At 39.9% G+C, this 26931-nt stretch overlaps 1 protein-coding gene across 1 annotated transcript; it reads right to left on the bottom strand.

Moving 5' to 3' along the window:
• Nucleotides 1-155: 155 nt before the first annotated feature.
• slco1c1 (solute carrier organic anion transporter family, member 1C1) lies at nucleotides 156-25880 on the bottom strand. Its single transcript, XM_086125262.1, has 15 exons — nucleotides 25725-25880; nucleotides 21861-22033; nucleotides 19621-19762; nucleotides 16984-17116; nucleotides 16769-16890; nucleotides 16556-16702; nucleotides 16306-16404; nucleotides 15164-15406; nucleotides 14817-14981; nucleotides 14360-14555; nucleotides 13106-13271; nucleotides 11969-12141; nucleotides 2581-2645; nucleotides 2374-2491; nucleotides 156-2294 (listed from the first exon to the last, which is right to left on the bottom strand). Exons 2-15 carry the CDS (start codon nucleotides 21954-21956, stop codon nucleotides 2057-2059), a joined length of 2103 nt encoding a protein of 700 aa, XP_085981388.1. The 5' UTR covers nucleotides 21957-22033; nucleotides 25725-25880; the 3' UTR covers nucleotides 156-2056.
• Between the last annotated feature and the right edge of the window lie 1051 nt (nucleotides 25881-26931).

Here is a 26931-nt window from a genome sequence, read left to right as displayed (position 1 = left end):
AAGTAGAATGATGATTAGACATTAACCAGACATTGTATTATGGAGATCTACAATAAATATCATTGAAAATTTCGTGGGTTTTTTTCTGCCGTTATTTTGACATAAAATGCTCTGGTATGTTATAAGGATTTTTTGCTCTTTATAAGGATTTTTTTGGTAGTTTATACAGGTTGGCGCGCCGAAAAGTTGACAGGTATGCATTATGGATCCACTTGGGCACTTGGGTGGTCTTCGCTCTTAAGCACGATTGCCTTCTGATTCTGAGGTTAAGGGTTCAAATATCAAGATCTGCCCTTACTGTGTGGATTTTTCACGTTGGGTCTTTGCATTCAAAATAGATAATTGGATCCCTGATGGTTGTTATTAGCGTTGCTAAAATGTCTATTTTGATGGGAGACAAAGTGAAAATGCTGGAAAGGCCAAGAGTCCCAATAAATCTGGAGGGTGGGTCCCTCTGTTTTTCTGACCTTGTGCTGGTGTTGGGGCAAGCAGTCTTCCTTGGAGGAGACTGGACACTGATATGACAATCCAGACACTTAGCACACAACCTCCTGATGGCAGTACTGTCCATAACCCCTGCAAGGCACTTTCTGGCACAAAACATTCAGGGTGTTAAGAGTGGCGGTCAAGCTCGCGGCGATGTTCCTTGTCGTCTCGCTGCTCTCCTCTAATGCCGCCAAAATTTCAGTTACATGCACTCATTGCAGGGCTCGGCATACTATAGGTGGTGTCCTCTGAACCTTGTGCTCCCCAGTTGGCATTCACCAGCGTATACCGTAGGTCTGTTGGATTCAGTCCCTGTTGTTTTGCTCAAATTTTTTTCATATAACAACCTTTGTGATCCCTTTGTCCTCCTGGACTGTCCCCACACTCAAATTCTTTTAAACGGCTGTAACTGCTACTACACACCAGTAGCCTTCGCAAGGCCGAAAAAGTTTACAATCGGGTCCTCCTTTGCTCACAGGGTCTGGCAATGGCTTCCCAATCCACAAACGAATACGTTTCAACTCCAAAATCAAGGGTGCCGTATGGGGGAGAAAAGTGAGGACGATTCGAAGGCAGAGTGGGGCCTGAGAACATCGGCTTTTGAATTTGCGGTAATGAAATGGTGGGGCCCATAGTGATGGTTTCTTGTAGCCAAATCCTTGGCTGAAACAATGGCTTTTTTTTACTCAGTTGTCCTTTCTCCGCCCCGTTTCGAACCTTGTACTGTCCAGCAGCGTTTCCCCAAAACATACATGTTACATGTCCATGCCACACAAACTGCAATGAAGGGAGGATATCAAAACGCTAACGTTGCACAGCAAAACAGTTCTAGTGCTGTAAGATATTCAGGTCCCCTGTCCAGCATGACTTCTTGGCAAAGTGTACAGGTTAATATATATATATATCCAGCTCTGTTCCGCCATATGTAAAAAAAAAAAAGAAACAATAAACGCCCCAAAGTCCTTTTAAATTTATGAGAACTGACAAAGTTGTAATTATCTGAGGATAAAGTCAAAATATGCATTAATATTGTTTAAAAAATCACAGTTTTATAGGAAACACTTTTTTTTTTAATTATATTACTATTTTTAAATTTTTATATTACTTCAACTACCAAACATGTTCAAACATTATTTTTCCCAACCCCTGTTTTTTGGAGAAAACACTTGATATTACTTATTATTCAAGAAGATATATGTATTTTCAAATTACAACTTGACCCTCATAATATTCCAACTTTTTTTTTTTTTTTTTAAAGATGAGTTTATTCTCTGACTTTGCAGCTTGATTTTGCTGATGGTACAGCTCCCCCCCCCCTTTTCTATTGTACTTTTAGTGTTGCATTATTATTCCTTCATACACAGAGTGATATTTATTTATTTTAGAAAAAACATTTCAGCGGGATATTCAACCACAGTATATCAAACCTCTCTCAAATCCTCCACGCACGTGAAAGAGTCAATATAGAGTTTATGCTTTAGTCACTGCAAATGTGTGTGTGTGTGTGTGTGTGTGTAGGTTTGTTCATTTATGTGTGATGAAAAGGAGGTTGGTGGTGCTTGGGGGTCAATCACAGTCGTGTCTCGCGGTCTGTGCCGTTTTCTGAGGTTCTTTGCAATTTCTCAGAATTTGAGAGGCCAAGTTCTTCCTTTCTAAGCGCTTCCAGCTCTGTTCCGCCATTGGCTTGAGATCCACGAAGGGCGGCGTGCTCCTCCTCCTTCAGCTGCCTGCTGAGCAGGATGAAGCCCGGGATGCAAATGAGAAATGAGATCGTCCGCAGGCTTAGAGTGAGACCCAGGTAAGCTATCCTATGGAAAGAATTGAAAACACCGTGGTGGGTACATACCTTATACAGCACGTATTGCTTTACGCTGAATAGAGATCTACCTGTACTTTGTTGTGTTGTAGAGTCGACAAGCTCCTCTTCCACCGCAGCGTTTCCGACCCCATTTCAGACATGTGGTGTCAATGATTGCTCCAAAGTAAATGGGGGCTGGGATTCCAGCTGTACATAGACAAGGACATTATTTCAGCCCTCAGGCATACAGTACATGACAACAGTATTACTTGTGGAAACATTTTGAAAGACCTTACCAAGCATATGTGTTGCTAGAGCATGGAATCCCAAGGCAAATGATTTCAGCTGGGGTTTGATGCACCTATGAGAAAGAGATTTGGAGTGTTTTTTTTTTTTTTTAATGATTCATTTGGTGAAATGTGTTTGAAAGAATCAGCAACAAAAGGCGCATTGAAAGATTAACATTTAAGGAAGAATAAATTCTTTGCTTTCTCTTGATCATTCCCCTTCATTTTAGGATTATATATATATATATATATTTATACATACTTTTTTGGGGGGGGGGGGGTATTTTCTTTTTTTGCATTTGAAAATCTGAAATTCCCCTTGGAAGTTTGACCTCAAAATGTTCCGGTCAAATGTAAAGAAAAATGTGTGTTCGGTACTGCTTGCTTTGTTTGTGAATACTGTAGATCAGGGGTGCCCCAGCTCCGGTCTGGTACATTTTACAGAATAACTCCATCCAGAGCAGTACGGTAAACTGGTGATTTACATGGCTCCATATTGTTATTCTGACATTTGTGGGGTGTCTTCATCTTCCTCCCACATTCCAGACACAGGAGTCTCTCATCGGGGGGGTAGTCAAGCTCAATCGCATCGGGAGCCAAAATTCAAAACACCCTTTTGGTCACGGGCCAAAAATGATTCACCACCGAGTGGACAAAACGAAATGTTTTTTGGATTTTTTTTTTTTAACTAAAAACACACAGTATATAATAATACAGTATTCTAAAATAAATCAATTTCAAATAAGTACTTTTGGCCAATTAATTGCATCTAAATTGTACAATTGAATTTCCTGCCGTGGAAATTGTGCCCTTTTGTCAGAATAGGATACTTGGCAACTTCTCTTTGATTCCCAGAAGGGACTGCAGATGTTCCTCAAGTTAGGCGACTCCTAAATGAGGTTTGATCATCGCAGCCAACAGATTTGCGCTCAGATAAACGTTTGGACTCCACAGTTGCCAGAAGGCTTCATGAGGCTTGCTAAAATGTGAACCAAAATTTCAAATTCTCATCTGTAATAAATGAGAGAGATATTGTCAACATGTTCTTGTTGCCAAACGCCCCATTACAGTAACTTAAACAATAGTTCAATAAACCGTTATTCTTAACTTCCCGGTCAGCAAAGGCTTCTGGCCCGGATTCGGAATGAAGCTGGCACAGCTGGCCTTGAGTCGGCACTGGCATAATGCATGTGGGCCGAACACGGCCCAGGAGTGGCAAAGGAGGCACTGGCTTGACTCTGGCAAACCAGATGAGGGCCAGTTGTGGAGTGAAATATTTGGGCCAGAAATCAATTTACAACTGCGGTCCGTATATGGCCAGCCAGTATTGAGCCACCCTTAAATGCAGTTTCAGATTTATTATTTTATTTTTATTTATATTTATATTTATATATAAATATACATTTTATTATATTTATTTTATTTTTTCAACACAGCCTTGTTTTACAATTGCACGCCAATGCGGAATTCCATTCATCACTGACACACACACACACACACACACGCGAGGTTCAATCAGGCCCGCAGGATAATTAAAAAATGAGAAAAATGCAAAAAAGACACAGAATTAATATTTTTAATAAGGTGCAATTCATTGAGTATCTGCTAGGGGACACTGTTTTGACCAGAGAAGAAGACAACAGCAGCCTCAGTCCGTCACTGAGACAGACCCTTGAGAGCAGATGCTATCAATAGCACTCTCACATTTACACATTTAATAGCACTCTCCTTAGTTTGTAAGGTGGAGGCAGGGATTACATTTAGATTTTATATGCACGTGTAAATGGTTTAAAACTTCCTTTCTTTGTAAATCTTGTTTAATCATAAAGTGCATTACTATATTTTTCAATACCAATGACTTGTTAAAGTGGGCGGCCCGGTAGTCCAGTGGTTAGCATGTCGGCTTCACAGTGCAGAGGTACCGGGTTCGATTCCAGCTCCGGCCTCCCTGTGTGGAGTTTGCATGTTCTCCCCGGGTCTGCGTGGGTTTTCTCCGGGTGCTCCGGTTTCCTCCCACATTCCAAAAACATGCATGGCAGGCTGTTTGGACGTTCTAAATTGTCCCTGTGTCTCTGTGTGCCCTGCGATTGGCTGGCAACTGATTCAGGGTGTCCCCCGCCTACTGCCCGAAGACTCCAGCACCCCCCGCGACCCTAGTGAGGTTCAAGCGGTTCGGAAAATGGATGGACTTGTTAAAGTTTGTGGGATCAGTTGCAATGCATATATGTGAATGATAAAAGTAAATTGTACATTTGTCGAAGGAAATGTAAGGTGCTTCATGAAATGTTTTGTAAAAGATACGTTCATTAAATTTCAACATTTTCCAAATGTTCTTGTGCTTCTTTATACCAAAATAAAGGAAAGACATGTTGTTTTGGTTGTTTATAGCAAAGTATGGTATCATTTTAATGATCCGGCCCACTTGACATCTACGGAGGCCGAATGTGGCCCACCATGTGAAATGAGTTTGACACCAGTGATGTATAGTAAGGCATTTTTAGCCGGAAAAAAAAGACCATGTATAGTAAGGAGTTTTTAGACGAAAAAAACGACCATGTATAGTAAGGTGTTTTTAGCCAGAAAAAACGACCATGTATAGTAAGGCGTTTTTAGATGAAAAAAAAAACGACCACCTATAGTAAGGCGTTTTTAGCCGAAAAAAAAAACCATGTATAGTAAGACATTTTTAGCCGAAAAGGCGTTTTTAGACGAAAAAAAGGACCATGAATAGTAAGGCGTTTATAGACGAAAAAAACGACCACGTATAGTAAGGCGTTTTTAGCCAGAAAAAACGACCATGTATAGTAAGGCGTTTTTAGACGAAAAAAAAGGACCATGAATAGTAAGGCGTTTTTAGATGAAAAAAAACGATCATGTATAGTAAGAAGTTTTTAGACGAAAAAAAACAACCACGTATAGTAAGGCGTTTTTAGCCAGAAAAAACGACCATGTATAGTAAGGCGTTTTTAGACGAAAAAAAAGGACCATGAATAGTAAGGCGTTTTTAGATGAAAAAAACAACCACGTATAGTAAGGTGTTTTTAGACTAAAAAAACGACCATGTATAGTAAGGCGTTTAAGGCATTTTTAGACGAAAAAAAACGACCACATATAGTAAGGCGTTTTTAACCGAAAAAAACGACCACGTATAGTAAGGCGTTTTTAGCCGCAAAAAACGACCATGTATAGTAAGGCGTTTTTAGCCGAAAAAAACGACCATGTATAGTAAGGCGTTTTATCCGAAAAAAACGACCATGTATAGTAAGGCGTTTTTAGATGAAAAAAAAAACGACCACCTATAGTAAGGCGTTTTTAGCCGGAAAAAAAACCCCATGTATAGTAAGACATTTTTAGCCGAAAAAAAAAGACCATGTATAGTAAGGCGTTTTTAGACGAAAAAAAAGGACCATGAATAGTAAGGCGTTTTTAGATGAAAAAAAATGACCATGTATAGTAAGGCGTTTTTAGACGAAAAAAAACAACCACGTATAGTAAGGCGTTTTTAGATGGAAAAAAAAACACGACCATGTATAGTAAGGCGTTTAAGGTGTTTTTAGACGAAAAAAAACGACCACATATAGTAAGGCGTTTTTAACCGAAAAAAACGACCACGTATAGTAAGGCGTTTTTAGCCGAAAAAAACGACCATGTATAGTAAGGCGTTTTATCCGAGAAAAACGACCATGTATAGTAAGGCGTTTTTAGCCGAAAAAAACGACCATGTATAGTAAGGCGTTTTTAGATGAAAAAAAAAACGACCACCTATAGTAAGGCGTTTTTAGCCGAAAAAAAAAAACCATGTATAGTAAGACATTTTTAGCCGAAAAAAAAAGACCATGTATAGTAAGGAGTTTTTAGACGAAAAAAAACGACCATGTATAGTAAGGCGTTTTTAGACGAAAAAAAGGACCATGAATAGTAAGGCGTTTTTAGATGAAAAAAAATGACCATGTATAGTAAGGCGTTTTTAGACGAAAAAAAACAACCACGTATAGTAAGGCGTTTTTAGATGAAAAAAAAACACGACCATGTATAGTAAGGCGTTTTTAGACGAAAAAAAACAACCACGTATAGTAAGGTGTTTTTAGACGAAAAAAATGACCATGTATAGTAAGGCGTTTAAGGCGTTTTTAGACGAAAAAAAACGACCACATATAGTAAGGCGTTTTTAACCGAAAAAAACGACCACGTATAGTAAGGCGTTTTTAGCCGCAAAAAACGACCATGTATAGTAAGGCGTTTTTATCCCAAAAAAAACGACCATGTCTAGTAAGGCGTTTTTAGCCGAAAAAAAGACCATGTATAGTAAGGCGTTTTTAGCCGAAAAAAACGACCATGTATAGTAAGGCGTTTTTATCCAAAAAAAAACGACCATGTCTAGTAAGGCGTTTTTAGCCGAAAAAAAACCCGACCATGTATAGTAAGGCGTTTTTAGACGAAAAAAAAACGACCACGTATAGTAAGGCGTTTTTATCCAAAAAAAACGACCATGTATAGTAAGGCGTTTTTAGATGAAAAAAAAAACACCACGTATAGTAAGGCGTTTTTAGCCGAAAAAATAAACAACCATGTATAGTGAGGCGTTTTTAGCCGAAAAAAACGACCATGTATAGTAAGGCGTTTTTAGACGAAAAAAAAACGACCATGTATATATAGTAAGGCGTTTTTAGCCGAAAAAAACGACCATGTAGAGTAAGGCGTTTTTAGCCGAAAAAAACGACCATGTATAGTAAAGCGTTTTTAGACGAAAAAAAAACGACCACGTATAGAAAGGCGTTTTTAGCCGAAAAAAAAGACCATGTATAGTAAGGCGTTTTTAGACGAAAAAAAAAACGACCACGTATAGAAAGGCGTTTTTAGCTGAAAAAAACGACCATGTATAGTAAGGCGTTTTTAGCCGAAAAAAAACCCGACCAAGTATAGTAAGGCGTTTTTAACCCAAAAAAACGACCATGTATAGTCAGGCGTTTTTAGCCGAATAAAACGACCATGTATCGTAAGGCGTTTCTAGCCCGAAAAAAACGACATAGTATAGTAAGCCGTTTTTAGCCCGAAAAAAACGACCATGTATCGTAAGGCGTTTTTAGCCGAAAAAAAAAACGACCACGTATAGTAAGGCGTTTTTTGCCGAAAAAAACGACCATGTATAGTAAGGCGTTTTTAGACGAAGAAAAAACGACCACGTATAGTAAGGCGTTTTTAGACGAAAAAAACGACCATGTATAGTAAGGCGTTTTTAGACGAAAAAAAACGACCACATATAGAAAGGCGTTTTTAGCCGAAAAAAACGACCATGTATAGTAAGGCGTTTTTAGCCCAAAAAAAAGACCATGTATAGTAAGGCGTTTTTAGCCGAAAAAAAACTACCACGTATTGTAAGAAGTTTTTTGCCGAAAAAAAAGGACCATTAATAGTAAGGCGTTTTTAACCGAAAAAAACGACCATGTATTGTCAGGCGTTTTTAGCCGCAAAAAACGACCATGTATAGTAAGGCGTTTTTAGCCGAAAAAAACCGACCATGTATAGTAAGGCGTTTTTAGCCGCAAAAAACGTCTAAAAACGCCTTACTATACATGGTCATTTTTTTCGGCAAAAAACGCCTTACTATACATGGTCGTTTTTTTCAGCTAAAAACGCCTTACTATACATGGTCGTTTTTTATCGGCTAAAAACACCTTACTATACATGGTCGTTTTTTTTCGACTAAAAACGCCTTACAATACGTGGTCGTTTTTTTTTCTTCTAAAAACGCCTTACTATAATGGTCGTTTTTTTCGGCTAAAAACGCCTTATACATGGTCGTTTTTTCGGCTAAAAACGCCTTACTATAATGGTCGTTTTTTTCGGCTAAAAACGCCTTATTATACATGGTCGTTTTTTTTCTCGTCTAAAAACGCCTTACTATACATGGTCTTTTTTTTCGGCTAAAAACGCCTTACTATACATGGTCATTTTTTTCGGCAAAAAACGCCTTACTATACATGGTCGTTTTTTTCAGCTAAAAACGCCTTACTATACATGGTCGTTTTTTATCGGCTAAAAACACCTTACTATACATGGTCGTTTTTTTTCGACTAAAAACGCCTTACAATACGTGGTCGTTTTTTTTTCTTCTAAAAACGCCTTACTATAATGGTCGTTTTTTTCGGCTAAAAACGCCTTATACATGGTCGTTTTTTCGGCTAAAAACGCCTTACTATAATGGTCGTTTTTTTCGGCTAAAAACGCCTTATTATACATGGTCGTTTTTTTTCTCGTCTAAAAACGCCTTACTATACATGGTCTTTTTTTTCGGCTAAAAACGCCTTACTATACATGGTCGTTTTTTTCGGCTAAAAATGCCTTACTGTACGTGGTTGTTTTTTTTCGTCTAAAAACGCCTCACTATACGTGGTCTTTCTTTTCGACTAAAAACGCCTTACTATACATGGTCGTTTTTTTCGGCAAAAAACGCCTTACTATACGTGGTCGGTTTTTTTTCGTCTAAAAACGCCTTATTATACATGGTCGTTTTTTCGGCTAAAAACGCCTTACTATAATGGTCGTTTTTTTTTCGGCTAAAAACGCCTTATTATACATGGTCGTTTTTTTTTTTCGTCTAAAAACATCTTACTATACAACGTCTTTTTTTCATTTAAAAACGCCTTACTATACATGGTTGTTTTTTTTCAGCTAAAAACGCTTTACTATACATGGTCGTTTTTTTCGCATAAATACGGCTTACTACACATGGTAATTTTTTCCGGCTAAAACACCTTACTATACATCGTCGTTTTTTTTGGGGGGGGGGGGGGGGCTAAAAACGCCTTTCTATACATGGTTGTTTTTTTTGTCGAAGAACGCCTTACTATACATGGTCTTTTTATTCGTCTAAAAACGCATTACTATACAGGGTTGTTTTTTTGGGGGCTAAAAACGCCTTACTATACATGGTCTTTTTTTTTCGTATAGAAACGGCTTACTATACATGGTCATTTTTTTTCGGCTGAAAGCGCCTTACTATACGTGGCCGTTTTCTTTCAGCTAAAATCACCTTACTATACGTGGTCCTTTTTTTTCAGAAAAAAACGCCTTCCTATACATGGTCGTTTTTTTCGGCTAACAACACCTTACTATACATGGTCGTTTTTTTCCGTTAAAACGCTTTACTATTCATGGGCGTTTTTTTCGGCTCAAAACACCTTACTATTCATGGGGGGTTTTTTCGTCGAAAAACGCCTCACTACATATGGTCGTTTTTTTCGTCGAAATACGCCTCACTATATACAGTATGGTCATTTTTTTGGGCTAAAAACGCCTTACTATACATGGTCGGTTTTTTTTCGTCTAAAAACGGCTCATCGTTCACTTCAAAGAGACTCTTTGTACCGGCTCGTTCGCGACCGACACATGACTTGTGAAAATGTTGGTGATTGAACAGTCAGAGGTGCTGCCAAAAAGAACCCTTTCTGCACTGAAATACAATGACATTAATTTTGATTCCGTTTCCTGCAGTACAAACCGGATACTTCATACTTGACCATAAAGTTAATTCAAAACTTAGTACCTCAATTCAAAAACAAAATCTGACGTTGAAAGAAAACGTCTTTTTGTATTTGTAAGACTGAATATGAAAATAAACAGAATTTAATTTTCAGTGAGGATCAAATACAGTTTCAAAGAAAAAAAATCTATCGTTTCAAATTCAGATTGTACAATTCAGATTCAGTTATTCAATATGATTCAGAGTAAAATATACAAATCCATCCATTATCCGAGCCACTGACCTTCAATTCACGTAATTCAAATTCAGTATAAACTATTTAAAAGTTATTCACGTTTAGTTTGTGTGGCTAATATTCCGCCCCACGGCGTCACACCTAGTTTAGTTTTGGTTGTAAAGTGTCCTTGAGTGTCTTGAAAGATGCTTATAAATGAAATGTATTATTGTTATTATTATTATAAGAAATTTTAGGGGTTATTTTTATTGACCATTCATTGTTCATGACATGTACAAATGTTTGTTTTCCTAACACACTGTCCATTCTTTTTTTCTTACAGTTCTTACAGCCGCTGTGAGACCTAACGGCCTAACATCTTGGGCCTCAGACCAGGAAATTGATGTCAGAATCAAAAGATGGCTACATCTGGCTCCTGATCGGGATGATGACAGGAAGAAGAGCATGAGAAGAAAAGAGGACATGGAGAGCGCAACAATTTGATGGACAGAAAAATACCGTTCAAGAGTAAGCTGCATCCCAAGTTGGACTTTGTGTTCACTGTTAAATAAAGAAAATTTTATTTTCTAAAGTCTAAGTGTGTTGGTATGCGAAGTCTGTAAATAGGGTTCTTAATCATGATCTGGCGGTCAAGCCACAATACTGTGAGAATCCCTGTTTACGCAATATAACTTTTTTTTATTTCTCCAACTTCAGGCTGTGTGCTAGCACACTTTTCTTAAAATTAGGTCAACGCAGACAGTTCAGATAATCAGTTTTTACAAATGATCTCGACAACACAGCAGCCATTGTAATTTGTTATCGCAGTCTGGGACACAGAGGACGGTTCCCAACGTCGGCCTCATAACCAAACTAAGTAATCGGGGAAAATCTTATTAGCCTCTTTCTCGAGAAAGTGCTGCATCAACATTTATCCGCGCTTCATGCTGAACCTTGAAGAGACCTATGACTGCAATTGTTTTAGATAACAGAGTCAATCGTCAAAAGTAAATTCATTGATTTTAGTGGAAGTGGGCGCGTTACTAAATGTTTCCGGTGTGTCATTCGTAGTTTGACAGCCCCCGTCTGTCATCATCATCATTATCATCATCATCATTTTTTTCAAGTCGAGCCAAAACTGTCATTTTCAGTCCGTTGCATCCATCATCGCTAAATTACCTTGAATTGGTTGTCAGTCAATCGCAGGTCAAAATATAAACAACCACTCAAATTCACATCCACACCTATGGACAATCTCGTAATTTATCAAGTACCATGCGGGTTTTTGGAATGCGGGATGAGTACCGAAGTACCCAGAGAAAACACACGTAGGCAGAACATGCAAACTTTTTCACAAAAAGTTGGCAGATGGCCTACTGGAATTTCCAGCTACAAAGACCCCCCAACAATCAGCAGAAAGAGCAAATTACACCCAAACGATAAATAACTCATTTAATTTTATCATCATGTTTTGCGCTAAATCAAGCAAAAGTCGTTGGAGTCACACGCAAATTATGCCTGAGCGTACGGTGCAAAGCATTTAATCATGTGGAATCTAAAACAGCATCACACCATATGTATGGAGACGTCTCCAAGTAATACAGCACCACAATTCGGTCCACTCACTAATCTCAAAACCTCTCTGATTAAAAGATGAGGAGAAAGAAAAGCTTTATGAAGAGCTTTGGCGCAAGGCTGACCTGATGAGAAGCATGTAGCCCGGCGTTCCTCCCAGAGAGATGATGAAGGAAGTAAGGACGGAGAGAGCCAAGAAGAATGGGAACATCCTGTCACAGTCTTCCTTATCCGGGCACTGACCTGTATTGGCTGTCAAATTACCGGCCTCACCGACACAGCTGCAGTTCGAGAAGACCTGGACAAATGTGCACACACGTGAATAATTAGAAACAGACACACCCATCAACTGAACATGAGAGTAGATTCTCAGACATAGCGTTAGATTGTCCACAAAAGTTTTTTTTCTAACAGAGAGTTTGGTGAAGAAAGTGAAAAAATAGCGCCCCCACCTCATAAAATTCTAGTTACCACATCTCAACCTCAACAGTGGTGGGCATTCTGTCAGTGCTGACCCCGCGCTTTCCTCTCATGTTTATGTACCTCCATAGGAGGAGTTTGGGTGTTTGTTTCTGTCTGTATGTCCCTCACAGTCGCTGCAACAACTGCTGATGCTCTTGTTAGGCACCACCTTCTCCCAATCTGCGGTTTCACCAGTACCTCACCCTGCTGCTCCGTAAAAGTCATCCTTCCATAATTTGATGCCATATTGGCAAAGTTTGCTTGGCATCTATTGTCGAAATGGGGAGAGCATCCACGAAATGCAAACAAGCATTCCTCAGCACAATCCCCTGTCTCGGGCACATTCTCCTCTATATCTATTTCTATTTTATTAACTCCAAAGTATTAACTGTGCACCTGCAGGTGTCGGGACGGTAGGCCTCTCTCACACACGAACGCGCGTGCGCACACACGCACACACACACACACACACACACACAAACAGGTTTTCTGCATCAAATTGACCCCTGAGGATCAGCAATGTATGCAATATGTGTTCAGGATATTGAAAAAATATCAGGATCAATTTATGCTTTGTCAATTGCCCCCATAAAATAAGGAAAATACATGAAATAAGGAGCAAAAAAAATAGTCAACTATTGTTTTTTCTTTTTTTAATGAGAAACACTGAATGGGATCAAATTGACCCCAAGGATGATAAGGGTTAAACTGCAATTACTATGGAAAGCTCAAATTGTCTTGCTAGTGCAACACATCTCCTTGGAGTTGTCTAACATTTGACTTTTTACAGTTGTACTTACTGTGTTTTTCCCTGAGCCGGTGAAGATGGTGCAGCCAGCAAGACAGGGAGAAACATATGTGATGCCATTCCCTCCACAGACTGGGTCCCAGTTATTTGCTGAACAAAAACAATTGGAGTTGCAGGTGGTGAAAACAGAGTGTTTGTCATAGGAGATGCCCTCCATGCTGGAAGATACAGAAGAAGAGAATATGCGACTAAATACTGGTTGTGATATGTACAGTACCAGAAACTAGTGAGGAACAAATGAAGCTTCATGAAGCACTTCATCATTTTAACTCCTCTAAATGGTGGTTTTGGTTTCAAAATGCAGTGGAAATGTAATCAATTTCTATTGCACTAGCCTTTATCTTTCAACCAAAGGAGTAAAATGTGCTTCAAGAAGCTTCAATTTCCCATCACTACCAGAAATCTTCAAAAGTTGTACAATTTGAGATTTAATGCAAGACTAGTTGAGGAGAGGGCAAAGTATAGCAACTATTTATTCCATCCATCCATCCATTTTCCGAACCGCTTGATCCTCACTAGGGTCGCGGGGGGTGCTGGAGCCTATCCCAGCCGTCTTCGGGCAGTAGGCGGGGGACACCCTGAATCAGTTGCCAGCCAATCGCAGGGCACACAGAGACGAACAACCATCCACGCCCACACTCACACCTAGGGACAATTTAGAGCGTCCAATCAGCCTGCCATGCATGTTTTTGGAATGTGGGAGGAAACCGGAGCACCCGGAGAAAACCCACGCAGGCCCGGGGAGAACATGCAAACTCCATACAGGGAGGAACCCGGTACCTCTGCACTGTGAAGCCGACGTGCTAACCACTGGACTGACGGGCCGCCCACTATTTATTCCTTTTTATATTTTTCTGATTCATCAAAATAATTGGGGCGGCCCGCCTACTGCCCAAAGATAGCTGGGATAGGCTACAGCACCCCCTGCCACCCTTGTGAGGATAAATCGGATCAGAAAATGGATGGATGCATCTAAATAATTGATTGATTCATTGTAAATATGAATGTATATGAATAAATATTGGTCAGACATATTTGACATTTACATTTTACAGATTCTCTTTGGATCCATCATTTTGTTTGGAAAAAAACATGTTTAAAATTCAAACAAATCAACGGCTGTTCAGCATCCCAGATGGATTGTGTTCAACCTCAGAGGTTCCTCTGTACTCAGCTAATAGTTAATGTAAACATTTGTGCATACGTTGAACGTGAAATGTTGTTTTGACTGATTTGAGCAACTCACCCGTTGTATGGGAGCGTCACTCCGGCTATCCTGGCGTTGTCGCAGCTCATCGCAAAAAAGAACAATGAAAGGACATAACCAAGGAAAGAAGTAACAAAGGCAAACTTTGCTGCTCCCATGATGTTCAGCCTCATCTTCTTCATTAGGAGGCCACCAGAAAAAATCCCAAGTGCAACCGCTGGGATATTAATCACACCTAAGAGTTATGAACAAAACAGAATGATGAACACAAATGGCATCACATTCATATTAACTCATTCATTCCCTGCCAATTCTAGACCAAGTCTGAAAAGACGTTTAAAAACGTCTTTGGGAGTGAATGAGTTAAAGGCCGAATGAATGAGAGACATTGAACCTGTGCATATTGTTTGGTCAAAAGGCCAGGCTGAATTTTTAAAAAGTGCTTTATACAATTCTTCATTAATCTTTCAGGCTGTTATACACAAATCATTCATACCCATTAGAAAGTTAGCCTTTGAGGCGGATTGCCTAAAGTGCTGTTCGATGTACTTGGGTTTGTAGGTGACCATGCCAATAAGCGAGTTGAGCTGAATGATTGTCACACACAAGTAGATCAGGTAAACAGGGTGGGCCAACAGGGTGCGCAGGGTTGGAATAAAGTCTGTGAAAAGACATGAATAGAGCCGCATTATGACTCACACAAATGACTTTGAGGAGGATGCGGGGTACAGCCCCAACCAGCCAATCACAGGGCATACGTAGACAAACAACCATCCACACTTGTGATTACACCTACGAACGATATGGAGTGTAGATAGATATGATAGCCTTAGCTTTTCTCACCTTTAGCCATCTCTATGAAACTGGTGTGCTCTTCCACTGGATACTTGTGCTTCACAGGGGTAGAGCCTTGAATAAAACTTGCCTGCTCCGGCTTTTCTGGGGTGTGTGAGCCCGGAGCCGGCAGCGAACGTGGTAGAAACCAGAATGGAATGGCAGAAATTAAGGTGATGACACCAGCTATGAGGTAGCCCAACCACCAGGCTCCAACCCAACGGGAATCTGCTGGGGTGATTGTGATGGTTTCTGTGTTGGGGTAAATAGAACGACACGTAGTCATTGTGTTTGATGTTCACATGTTCGTGGCATGTACACTTCGTGGATCTGCACTACTGTGAATGAAAATGTATCATATTCTGTGAATTAATGTATTCAACTAACAACCTTATATTCGTTAAAAAAATTTTTTAAAAACAGTGGGGAGGGGGTTAACGTTCTCCAGTAAAATAAATAAAATAATTCTCATAAAATTATTACTTCCTTCATGTAAAATGGCAGATTTTAATATTAATATTCACATTTTATTCTTGTAAAAAAAAATGTTTTTGATGTCAAGATTTTATTCTTGTCATAAAAAAGACAATTGTTCTTGTAATAATGCAACTTTTTCCCCCATAGAATTACAGTTGGATTCTGGTAAAATTCTAACTTTGCACTGTTTTGGCAGAATGTCATGTTCTCTTACTTATATGACAAGGAAGATTATGAATGGTATACCCAATTCGAATTTCATGGAAAGACCGACATTTATATTACTATGGACTAAGGTCTATACTCTGCAGTCTTGTTTTTGTTTGTTTTGTTTTTGCTATAACATAGCCCATATTCTCACTTGCACTCCCTCTGCAGCACTCTATTTGATTGAAAGCAGCTCTGGTTCTTTAACTACTGATGCTCTTGCCGAACATCTGTTCTGACTCGCACTCAACTATATGTGCTGCACCAGCTGTTGTCTTGATAACATCATGCCTCTGTTTTATGAAGGGGCGCCTTTAGTTATAATCTCGGAAAGTGCCAGAAAAACGGTGTTTCCAAAAACTCACCTTTCATGAATCACATTGAGATGCTGTGAAAGGTTTAATATTAATAATACATAAGCGTGATCATTCTCTCTAACCAAGAAATGTCAAAATAAACAAACTTACCCATTTTTACAAATCCAATGTCCACATAAATTTTGGCACATAAGGAGCCTAACAGGTAGCCGAAGACAGGCCCCACCACAGAGATGGTCTGTACGCAGCCTAGAACCCCAAACACACACTCACATGAACAGACAAATATTGTAGGCGAAGATGGCACACACGCAAAGACCATCCACATCCATCAATTCCCAATTGAATTGATGAAATGTTAGTGTTGTTAATGGGGCCTTATTGAAAAAAAAATTCTTACCCACATACAACGCGGCATTCTCCTCACTAGCAAAGTCATCTATGTAGGAGATTCCAAGGGGTTGAACAGGGGTCTCTCCAATCCCACGAAGGACATTTCCCAGGAGCACATAGATCCACATGGACAGGTTGGTGTCACCTTCACAATCTGGAAAAAAATGATTACAGTATGGTACCTGTTTGTGCAGCTGAGTGGGCTTATCTGAGCAGATACCTGTCACTGGCACTTCAGGTAATTGACTATCTAGGTTGAGGTCAGCTGTTGAGCCCGGCGAACATGGGGACGAGGTATGGCTTGAGTTCACAACCCACTGAGCCGCTGATTCATATTCGTAACTGTAACAACAAAGGTTAGAATGAAATTTGAGGAAGAACCAAGTGACTGATTACCACCATGTTTACTAGACATCAAAGTAGTTCTTTACTCACTGTCCAATGATGAAGTGAGGTAGGGCGATGATGAAGGTACCAATAGACATCAGTACGCAACCCATTGCAATGATCTTTGGCCGATGGAGCTTGGCACCAAAGTAACTGACAAAGGCGATAACTAACAGGTTACCTGTCCGAAGAGACAAAATATTACCGACTTTATTGGATACCCAAATTGTTGTATCCAAATAAATGGGTCAGCTACTTTTGTACAGCCGGAAAGCAAAAATTACTTGCATTAAAATAATGACATCAATCTTATTGCGACATACAGAGAGTAATTACGGTGATCTCTCGCCACGTCGCCCGTCGGGTTTTTGGACTTCAGTGTTTCACGTTTTTTTTTCAAAAATTAATTTTAAAAAAATCTAAAAATAATTTTAAAAAAAAATACAGCCATATTGCACAGACACGTTTCATCTTGATGCGGGAGAGAGGTAAACGTCTTACAGCTAAGCCCACAATGTGCATTACGAATATGTCCACGTCACCAATTGTGAGGATAACAGTTAAAGTTACTGCAGCAGTGCAGTCTGGTTTGAAACAACAAACAATTGATGATGCAGCAAAGCGCAGGAGTTAAATCGATGGTGCAGACGCTCCAATGAAGCGGCCAGTGCTGGTTGGAAATGCCACTACTTAATTTTCCCATGTTAGGAAAAGGCACAATTTACCACCGTGAGTTATGGAGGATAGGTTAAAAAAAAATTGGATGAATATGTGAATGTCAAACTGTAGATACTGTCCACTGTATGGAAAACGGATGGATGCATAAACCAATTCTGTTCTCCTCTGTAATGCTCTCCCACTGTGCTCCGTTCTCAACAGAAGTACCATCCTTTCCTCTTTGTATTTATTCATGTTACCTTACTTGTCTGTGTTCCCCTAGCAACAATGCTATAGATGTAACTGGTTGCCTTGACCACATGAGAACATTAATCGACAGGAGAAGCATGAACTACGATGACATGAATGTAATCCATCTGAAGGATGCTCCAGATCAGTCACCTTCTCAGCTTTGCAAAGAATGTACCAAATTACAGTGGCACCTTGCCTGACGAGGGTTAACTTGTCCTTTGACCACACGCATGACAAAAAAGCGGACCAAAGGACTCTTCTGGTGTGAATACATCCAAAATGGTTTACTCCAACAGCATATCTTTATCTGAGAGAAATGTAACTGACTACTGAACTGCTGCAGAGACGCAGTGAGTTGAATTCAAGCTCAACGCAGACGACACCTTATTCACAGGGCATAAATAGAGACGCGTTCACACTCACATACATTCACACCGTCACTGAGTAGAAACTGAACCGACGCTGCCAGCACCGATACGACACAACCTGTTCAATATACACCGATTATTTTAGTATTATCATGCGGTCACTTTTGCGTGGTTAAATTCTGTTTACACATGTCCGACAGTAAAGTACGGTTGACAAGGTTTTTTGAGATGGCCGCAATTTTAGTATGGAAAGGTTTCAAAACATTTGCTTTATTGGCTGTGGAAAATTGGAAAAAAATAAAATTAATAAAATGGAAGTTTCTGATGATTCCAAATCATCTTTTAACCCAGGAGAACGCACGGGGTCAAATTTGGCCCCTATAAATTCTGCTACTCAAATGCTACGGTTAAATACCAAAGGGCCAAATTTGGCCCTAATCCTAAATTAGGATTAAAGCACTAAATATTTGAAAAAACATACAGTATATTTTGGTGTTCAGTGAACATATAGCAGTCATTTAATGTAAAATTCATCATTTTCCAAAGAAGAAAGGGGTTCTTGGATTCTCCAGGGTTAAAATCATTTCTTTCAAGAAACTTGAACTGCAGCACCCGATGTATTACCCATAACCAATACAGTATGATACTGTATTGGTACTGTACCAAGCAGGTTAATGCAACCCACCCAGAAACCTTGCACTGCAAGTCATCATTAATTTTCAGGCTTGCAGTACTGCCATCAAAACACTTCTTGCCGGAGCCAGAAATTAAATAAAAGTTCAAAAGGTTGAATGTTTCTGGGATGCACTCTTGTCGTCTCTCAGTAAATCATTTCAATCAAGTATCCTGTGATAGGTTTACTACAATTTTTCCTCAAAGGAAAAATTATACCATCGCTGAAAATTATCCATCCCCATCGAAAAACCGAAGCTGATCCAGCAACCAGTCTGACTCTGTGCTTTCAAAAGCAGCAGCCTCAAGCATCCACAGAACAAGTCGGTTGAAAATAATGTGAACAAACAGGTTTCCAGAAAGATGTGTCCTTTGCTTCATGTTTGCTCCTAATGTTTGCCTTCCGGTTTCGGTGTTCCAGTGCACATCACTCTTGCATATACACACACACACACACATATATATATATATATATATATATATATATATATATACATACACACACACACACACACACACACACACACACACACACACACACAGTATATGCTTAATTGTTTTTTCCTCATATTGAGTTTTATTACACCACACACACACACACACACACACACAAGCCCAAGAAGTCCCATGTCAGTTTCTTGAATAAATAAACGTGTGGGGTGAGTGAATGACACACTTGCGACACAGGCTACTAAACAACATCAACATAAAAGTGACGACAAGCAGAACTACGCACCAATCTCAAAGCTTCCGTCAATGACGCCTATTAGGTAACTGGGAATGTCAAAGCGTCTCTCCAGCTGAGTTATGGTGCTCTTCATGTAGCTCCCCGACAGAGCCTTTGCAAAATAGGCAAAGGACAGAGCCACCAGAAACATCTGTGAGGAGAATGGAAATGTAGACGATAAGGACAAATTAGATACACGTAAAAGGCCTTTGCATTGACATACAACAGAGCCTTTACTTACCAGTACATTAAGTGAATACCTACGATGACAGTGTTCAGATGTGTGCAAACTATAGTGAAGCTTTCACATAGCAACTCCTTTCTGATTTCCGAATAGAGTTGCAATTCATCATGAGAATTCATAATCCTTTGAAATTATGTCATCCATCCATCCCTCCCATTTTTCTCATGAGTATCGCAAGTGCGCTTAATTTCACAATTACAGGCCACTCTTGAGGTGGCCCGGTGGTCCGCGTCGACCTCACAGAGCAGAGGTGTAGGCTTCGATTTCGGCTTCGGCCTCCCTGTGTAGAGTTTGCACGTTCTCCCCGATTGGCTCGCAACCGGTTCAGGGTGTACCTCGCCTATTGCCCGAAGACAGCATTCATGTTTGAGCTTTTGTGCACATGTGTTGCATTCTCAAGAAAGTTATTGTACAGAATATGACATAAAATCATCAGCCTTTTGTGTCACCCAATCTATAGTCATACTGGAACAATAAACAAAAAGCGGGAAACAAAAAGATAGGATGTGAGTTGCAGGAGACTGTGTCATGCCCCACCCTAAACTGTGTAAGAAATAGTCCGTCCAGGGACTCAGTCTGTATTATGACAACCTGCTTGAACACCATTGTCTCACCTCACTTTCATCTGTGGGGCGGAGGGGAGCAACGAGAGCATTTGATCTTATTTAAAGTCGCGCTTACTTTAAAAGAAGACTTTCATCTTATTTTTTCTTATGGTTGTTTGACGTAGAGGCTAAAAGAAAGGCAAGCGTGAGACGGAAAAGCCTGAGGTGGTGGAATCATAACATCCCCTTCATGCTGTGTTCTGCCTTGTTTCTTCTGCTCTTGCTTTGGGGAGGACTACGAAGCAAACATTTGTGAGTCAGGTAGATGGATAATCAAGATGTGTAACAAAAAAAATATCTTTCCAAGTGTCAAACTGCTATATACTTGTGGCACAGCAAAAAAAAAAAAAAAGAAAAAAAAGAAATGAAAATAGTGCTTGTACCTAGATAACATTTCTTCATTTAATGTAAACGGATATGTATGAAGATGAACAGCTAGCTTGATTCAAGAGCGTTCCGTTTAAAAGGCACAGCCCAAGAAATGCCAGCTCTACCGTTACACCTCGAAAGAAGCTTATGTTTCATGATGAATAAGATAAGATAAGATAAGGTATCCTTTATTTGTCCCACACTGGGGAAATTTACAGTCTACAGCAGCAAAATTGGGGGGTAGAAAGAAAAAAATCCTATCCTCAAATGGGAAGTCAATGTGCTTTTCAATAGGTGTTCAACAGAAAACAAGGTACAGGCCATACTCTCGTTTCGTCATGTGGATTTATTATTTATTTGTTTGTTTGTTTGTTTGTTTTAGGGGTGTGGGATGCGGAGAAATTGACGATAGACGGACTGGCGGACTGGTGAAATTTACTGACGGAAGCATGGTTAAAATAACCTGATGGACTGACCAACTGACAATTACAATTTGGTTGGGCTTGAAAAAAAAAAGACGATTACGATCGGGTACTCTAATGAATGACAGAATGGCAAAATGTTGTAAATTGCCCACCCCTGATATTTCCATAATCAAGGAAAGTTTGCAGGAACATGGTGACAAAAATATATATACAGGTATATATATATATGGGCGGCTCGGTGGTCGACTGGTTCAATTTCGGCTCCCCATGCCTGCGTGCGTTTTCTCCGGGTACTTCGGATTCTTCCCACATTCCAAAAGCATGCATGGCAGGCTGATTCGAACACTCCAAATTGTCTCTAGGTGTGAGTGTGAGCCGCGCGATTGGTTGGCAACCGGTTCAGGGTGTGCCTGCCTACTGCCTGAAGACAGCTGGGATAGGCTCCAGCACCCTTGTGAGGATAAGCGGATCAGAAAATGGATGGATGGTTGGATATTAGGTATTATCGAGTCAAACAAAAAAACAAACCAAAATGAATGAGCATTAAATTGTACTCTGCAAAATAATATACTTTCCATCTCATTCTGAAACAAATACAGTACTTGCCTTAAGACTGGAGCAGGATGAGGGGCGTGTTTTTCCGGATGCATCGTCACCGCGTCGAGTCTTCTGCATGTCGCTGCGCTCTGCTCCAACCTCCATCCGCCTAAAAGGTCACTGTGTCTGCTTTGCTGTAGTCCACCACCAAGTGCAAATTCTTGGCACTGATGCATTCAAGCCTGTAAATGGATAATTCAAGCATGTGACCCACTTCTTATTCTCAGTACAAACCAAAACATCCTACAGCAGGCACAGGGAGTACACGTGACTTTAAGTAGTGCAGTTGAGTAAGACCTACCACACAATTGTCACGCCGTAAAACACTGTGTATTGTTTAGAAAAATGGCTCTGCAGTATTTCTAAAATGGTAGAACACTAAAAATGCAATTTCAACAGTTGCAAAATAAAATAGCTCTCGACTGCAGAAGTATTAACCTATCAATACGTGTACAATTGTATTTACAGTGAAAATACACATTTGTAAAGGGCAGAGGATCAAGCCAACCTTGAGATCGGTTTTAGATGTTTCTGTCTTTCTCATTTTATTAGCCTTGTCCTGCCTCGTCACCCCCACTCAGTATATTTTATCCAAGAGAGGAGTCATGTGAAGCTGTGAATGTGATGCCTCAGGGGGCAGAATTAGTGACGCCACTCCAGCATAGAGGGCAAACAGAATGCACCAACAGCATTACTGGCAACAAGGATGCATGGAAATGTTTGTATTTCAACAGAAAACGTTCTCTTTTCAGGTTTTGGCTCATAGAGGGAGTTCAATCAGGTGTCTTTGAGCAAGGCAGAGTGCCAGGGTTCGATTCCGGGGTCCGAGTAGTACTCAAACGCAAGGTTTCACCAGATCCAGCATGGGCCTCAAAATACTGCTGCTATTTTTTTAATTTGGGGAAAAACAACCGTTATTTAGGGAATTGAGAGGTTGTACTTGTCTGAGTTTCTCTTTTATACATGTCCCAATATCATCACCAAACATTGATGATGATATGGATGACGACCATTGTCTTCTCACATCCCAGGATGGTGGTCCCTTCTTTGTCTTTGTCATCCTCTCATTCAATCAAACAGAAAATATCCCCCATGCATAAACCACATTAACTGTCGAATCAGTCATTTGTCAATAGAAAGTAAATCAGCAAGTGTGAGACACAAAGTCAGGTAAGAATGTACAGAAATCAATCCATGGGTGTACAGCTTTTCCATCACCGTCCAACAATGGTCGCTAAATCGTACCAAATAATTATCTTTTTTTTTTTTTTTGAACAGAGTGTGGTGGTTGGCTATACTCCCTGCTGAATCTGTGACATTCTCTTAAAGGGCATTACTCAGAACGGCACACTCCTACATTCATCCAGTCACTGTATCATTCTAGCTGCATTTGAAAATTACATATGGTCACAAACTATGGGGAAAAAAAATAAAAAACAAGAGATTCCACCGAATATATAATGCACACTAAACTCGAAAAACATGCCTGCGTAACAACAGAATGTCTACAAATTTGGTAGCTGTAATCACTGATTGTTTGTGCCTTAACTCGGGGATAAAATGTTGTGAAAATAGAGTGCAGCATCGGCTGCAACCAGCAGAGGTGCTGTTGATTCTCAAGTGGTTTCAAGAAGTGAAACATTTGAAAAGTTCAGCTCCTCATACTCATCCAGCAAAATTATTACCGTATTTAGCTCAATACAACAGTGGCACTGAAAGAGAAATTCAGAATATAGGAAGAAATATTCTTCAATCACATTAAGATAACAGCAAAACCAACAACTACCAATCACGCTAATGGGATGCCATCCATCCATCCATCCATCCATCCATCCATTTTCATTCGCTTGTCCTGAAGAGGGTCACGGGGAGTTGCCGGAGCCTATCCTAACTGACTCCAGGCACAAGGTAGACTACAGTTGAACTGGCTGCCAGCCAGTCGCAGAGTAAATTTAGATTCAAACAACCATTCACACCCACATCGTCGCTGAGTGGGAACCGACCCCACGCTGCCCGCACACAAGTCAGGCGAGTGTTCCACTACACCGTCCGCGACATCTAATGGGATCCATAACGTAAAAATGAAAGCATTCCCAAGTGTTGATCTATTTGCTGCTTCTCAGCTTTTGGGGTTTCCAAACGCTCCATTTATTAACAACACAACAAATCAGGTTCAGTTGAAACTCAATGTCCTTGCTGATCTTGGATTCGTACTACGATCAGATGAAAAAAAATACGATCCATGCAACAATCACAATTTCAGCAATGCTGACAGCCTGTTGTGGGAAATGCATGACAACTCAATTGCACTCCCAGAAGCTCTGTGCTTACTCAGAGACCTGACCCAAGTTAGCATTCAGCCGCTGTAAAATACAGAATTTTCCTACTCGTTTATTTAACAATCGCCAGGAAGGTCAAAACCGTCAAAACGAAAAATTCCAAATACACTGGAACAATTTACTCGCAAGATACTACGTAAACCAGTAAAAATAATTACAGCATGTTTGTGCCAAATTATGCAGGCTACTCTGCTTGCATTTGATAACTTGATGTAGCAGCACTACCTGATACATTTCTCATTTGATACAGGTCTTATTTAATGTCGCTTCAAAATAAAGTGAGAAAGGGCAGTGTTCCATGAACCTGCCATGCATGTTTTTGGAATGTGGGAGGAAAACAGAGTACCCGGAGAAAACCCACGTAGGCACAGGGAAAACATGCAAAGTCCATACAGGAAGGCCAGAGCCGGAATCGAACCCTGCACCTCTGCACTGGACGTGATAACCAGTCGACCACCGTTCCACCCGTTTGCAGAATCAATCTCCTTTAAATTAAAGACAACTAAGGATCTACTCCGAAAGCCCTAAATACAGAATGAACAAGGATAATTGCTTAACACAATTATGTTATGAATGATGATTTTGAATGCTGCAAGGCCAATTCAACGTGACTGACATTAATTAATTAGTCAACAGTAAAAATCTCAGAACCTTTCACATGCTTAACTGTTTATGGGCTGGTCTTGTGAGGAAAACATGAATATACTATGTAGTTGCAGTAGGTGGACTCACATGACCAGATCAAATGATTCCAGATGCATAATACTCACTCTCCGATGCTCATTAATCTTAAAAAGTAAGGTTCTATGCATTATAACCGAAGCCTCTCTTGCCGCCATCTATTCTGTCATGTAATCACTTTGTTCAAACACCTCTATTGCCTTTGTGAATAAAGCGCTTACCTTCCATAAACCAATAATAAATGTACACGTTCTCCACCACTCAGCCCTTTCCTTTGTTCCAAATTCATATGAATTGGGGCATTTGCAAAAACATACTTTTGTATTATATGACTGTTGAACACCTGAATACCAATCAGGGTTCCTCTAGTGTGCTGTGAGAGATCACAAGGGGAAAACTGTGAAATTATTTGATCCAAAATTATTACAGTATATCTTTGTTCTCTATGCCAATAGATAATCAGGCAGAACAATGAAATGTTGCTCCTCTAGATGGCAGAAAGTACGAATAAACACCTGTTGCCATTCTTAAAATAAAATGAGTGAGTATATCATCTTTGAGTTCAATGAAGCACCAGAATGCAATAGTTATGACACGGATGTCATCGTTTTTTTTAAGTGATTGAGTTCGACAACCTTGAGGTAAATCATAAAAACACGACGCGACAGTAGACGAGTGACGTCAGAGACGAACCGTTCAATTTCATAATGGGAAGCCCGTTTTTTGTGATTGACACGTACTTGTCTGCAAATCAAATACGATACGATCGAGAGGCTAACTACAACAATCGGTGTTAAAATCGATTTTCCAGGACACGTTGAGCTAAACTGAACTTGGAATGCTAGTCGCTTACCTTCGTGACAAACAGTTGTGTTTTGTTTAGACGAGGTGGAGGTTCCGAGATGGAGATCACTGCACAGGTAGGCTTCCCTCAGCCAGCTCCGCTCAAACTTCAAATGAGGATGACAGAGCATGGGAGGAGACGCCGGCTCTTAACTGTGGTCGCGCCAGCACCCCGTCGACATTGTCAATATTGTCCATACTCTGCGCTACAGTAAAGTGCTGCAAGTGCAAACGCGCTCGGAGAACGCATTTCAAAATAAAAGTGATGAGAATATCGCAAAAGTTGAACGAGAGCGTGATGATGCCAGAGAAATTTACTAATATCCCTCCTAATTCAGAGGCAATAACAATCTTGTAAATATTTTTTTAAAGAAGATTTAAATGCAACATTCAGTTTCTTGATTTATGAAACTTCCTGGGTGTAATCTTGAAATACTCAATAACCTTTGACTGGTTGCGTGACAAAAGTCATTTGTAATATTTTTGTTTTAATAATATCTACATACAGTCGCATTATTAGCTTCATAAAAAAAAGGTGCGCAAGTCATGTTTAATTTGCTTCTCATAATAACGATATATACTGTATATATATATATATATATGTGTGTGTGTGTGTATATTCATTTTGAAAATACTATTGCAGTTGTCAATTCATTTCTCATGAGTTCACTGGTTGGTATCAGGATAGTTCCACGCTGTGTCCATCAAATTTTTCGTTGCTCAAACCCCGCAAGGTTTTTAGTTATTGTTCATATAATACGAGAACTCTTGACACATAATGAATGTTAAAACGCAGTGGTTGACCTCCTTTGTTCACAGCTAGCATTGTGTGTACAGGTAATAGAAGAAACTCTTGTCTGCCTTTTCCTGTTGCTACGGTTACACGAAGTCCATTCAACATGGACTGACGTCATAAGTCACGGGTTCTGCATGAATGTTATAACTGAGATGCAGTTTTCACCCGAAAAGTCAGCCTAAAACATTCTTGAATAATGAGGAATTGGGCCTTATTATGAAGAATTGAAACAGTCGAAATGATCCACTCATTTATTTTGTAAGGGAGTTTTTTTTACAGTGTTGCAAAACTCCACAAAATGAATCAACTGAATACATTTGTGTTTGTATTTATTTTTGGGAACATGAGAGATAGCAGTGGTTAGTATGGTGTGTGAAATTACAAGGGGGATTTCAACACCTCAACACGGTCACAATTCCTC

The sequence above is a fragment of the Hippocampus guttulatus genome, chromosome 12 (assembly GCF_054856545.1).
Source record: "Hippocampus guttulatus isolate MCC_2025c chromosome 12, RoL_Hgut_1.0, whole genome shotgun sequence".
Lineage (NCBI taxonomy): Eukaryota > Metazoa > Chordata > Actinopteri > Syngnathiformes > Syngnathidae > Hippocampus > Hippocampus guttulatus.
Note: the sequence above shows the minus strand (reverse complement) of the source record. Positions and strands in the feature narration are given on the sequence as shown.

Coding starts and splice junctions, on each gene's coding strand:
- slco1c1 (XM_086125262.1), bottom strand. CDS start 21,956: ATGGAGGTTGGAGCAGAGCGCAGCGACATGCAGAAGACTCGACGCGGT. Junction 16,891..16,983: donor CCTCACTTCATCATTGGACA/GTGAGTAAAGAA, acceptor TTGTTGTTACAG/TTACGAATATGAATCAGCGG. Junction 16,405..16,555: donor GAATGCCGCGTTGTATGTGG/GTAAGAATTTTT, acceptor TTGGGGTTCTAG/GCTGCGTACAGACCATCTCT.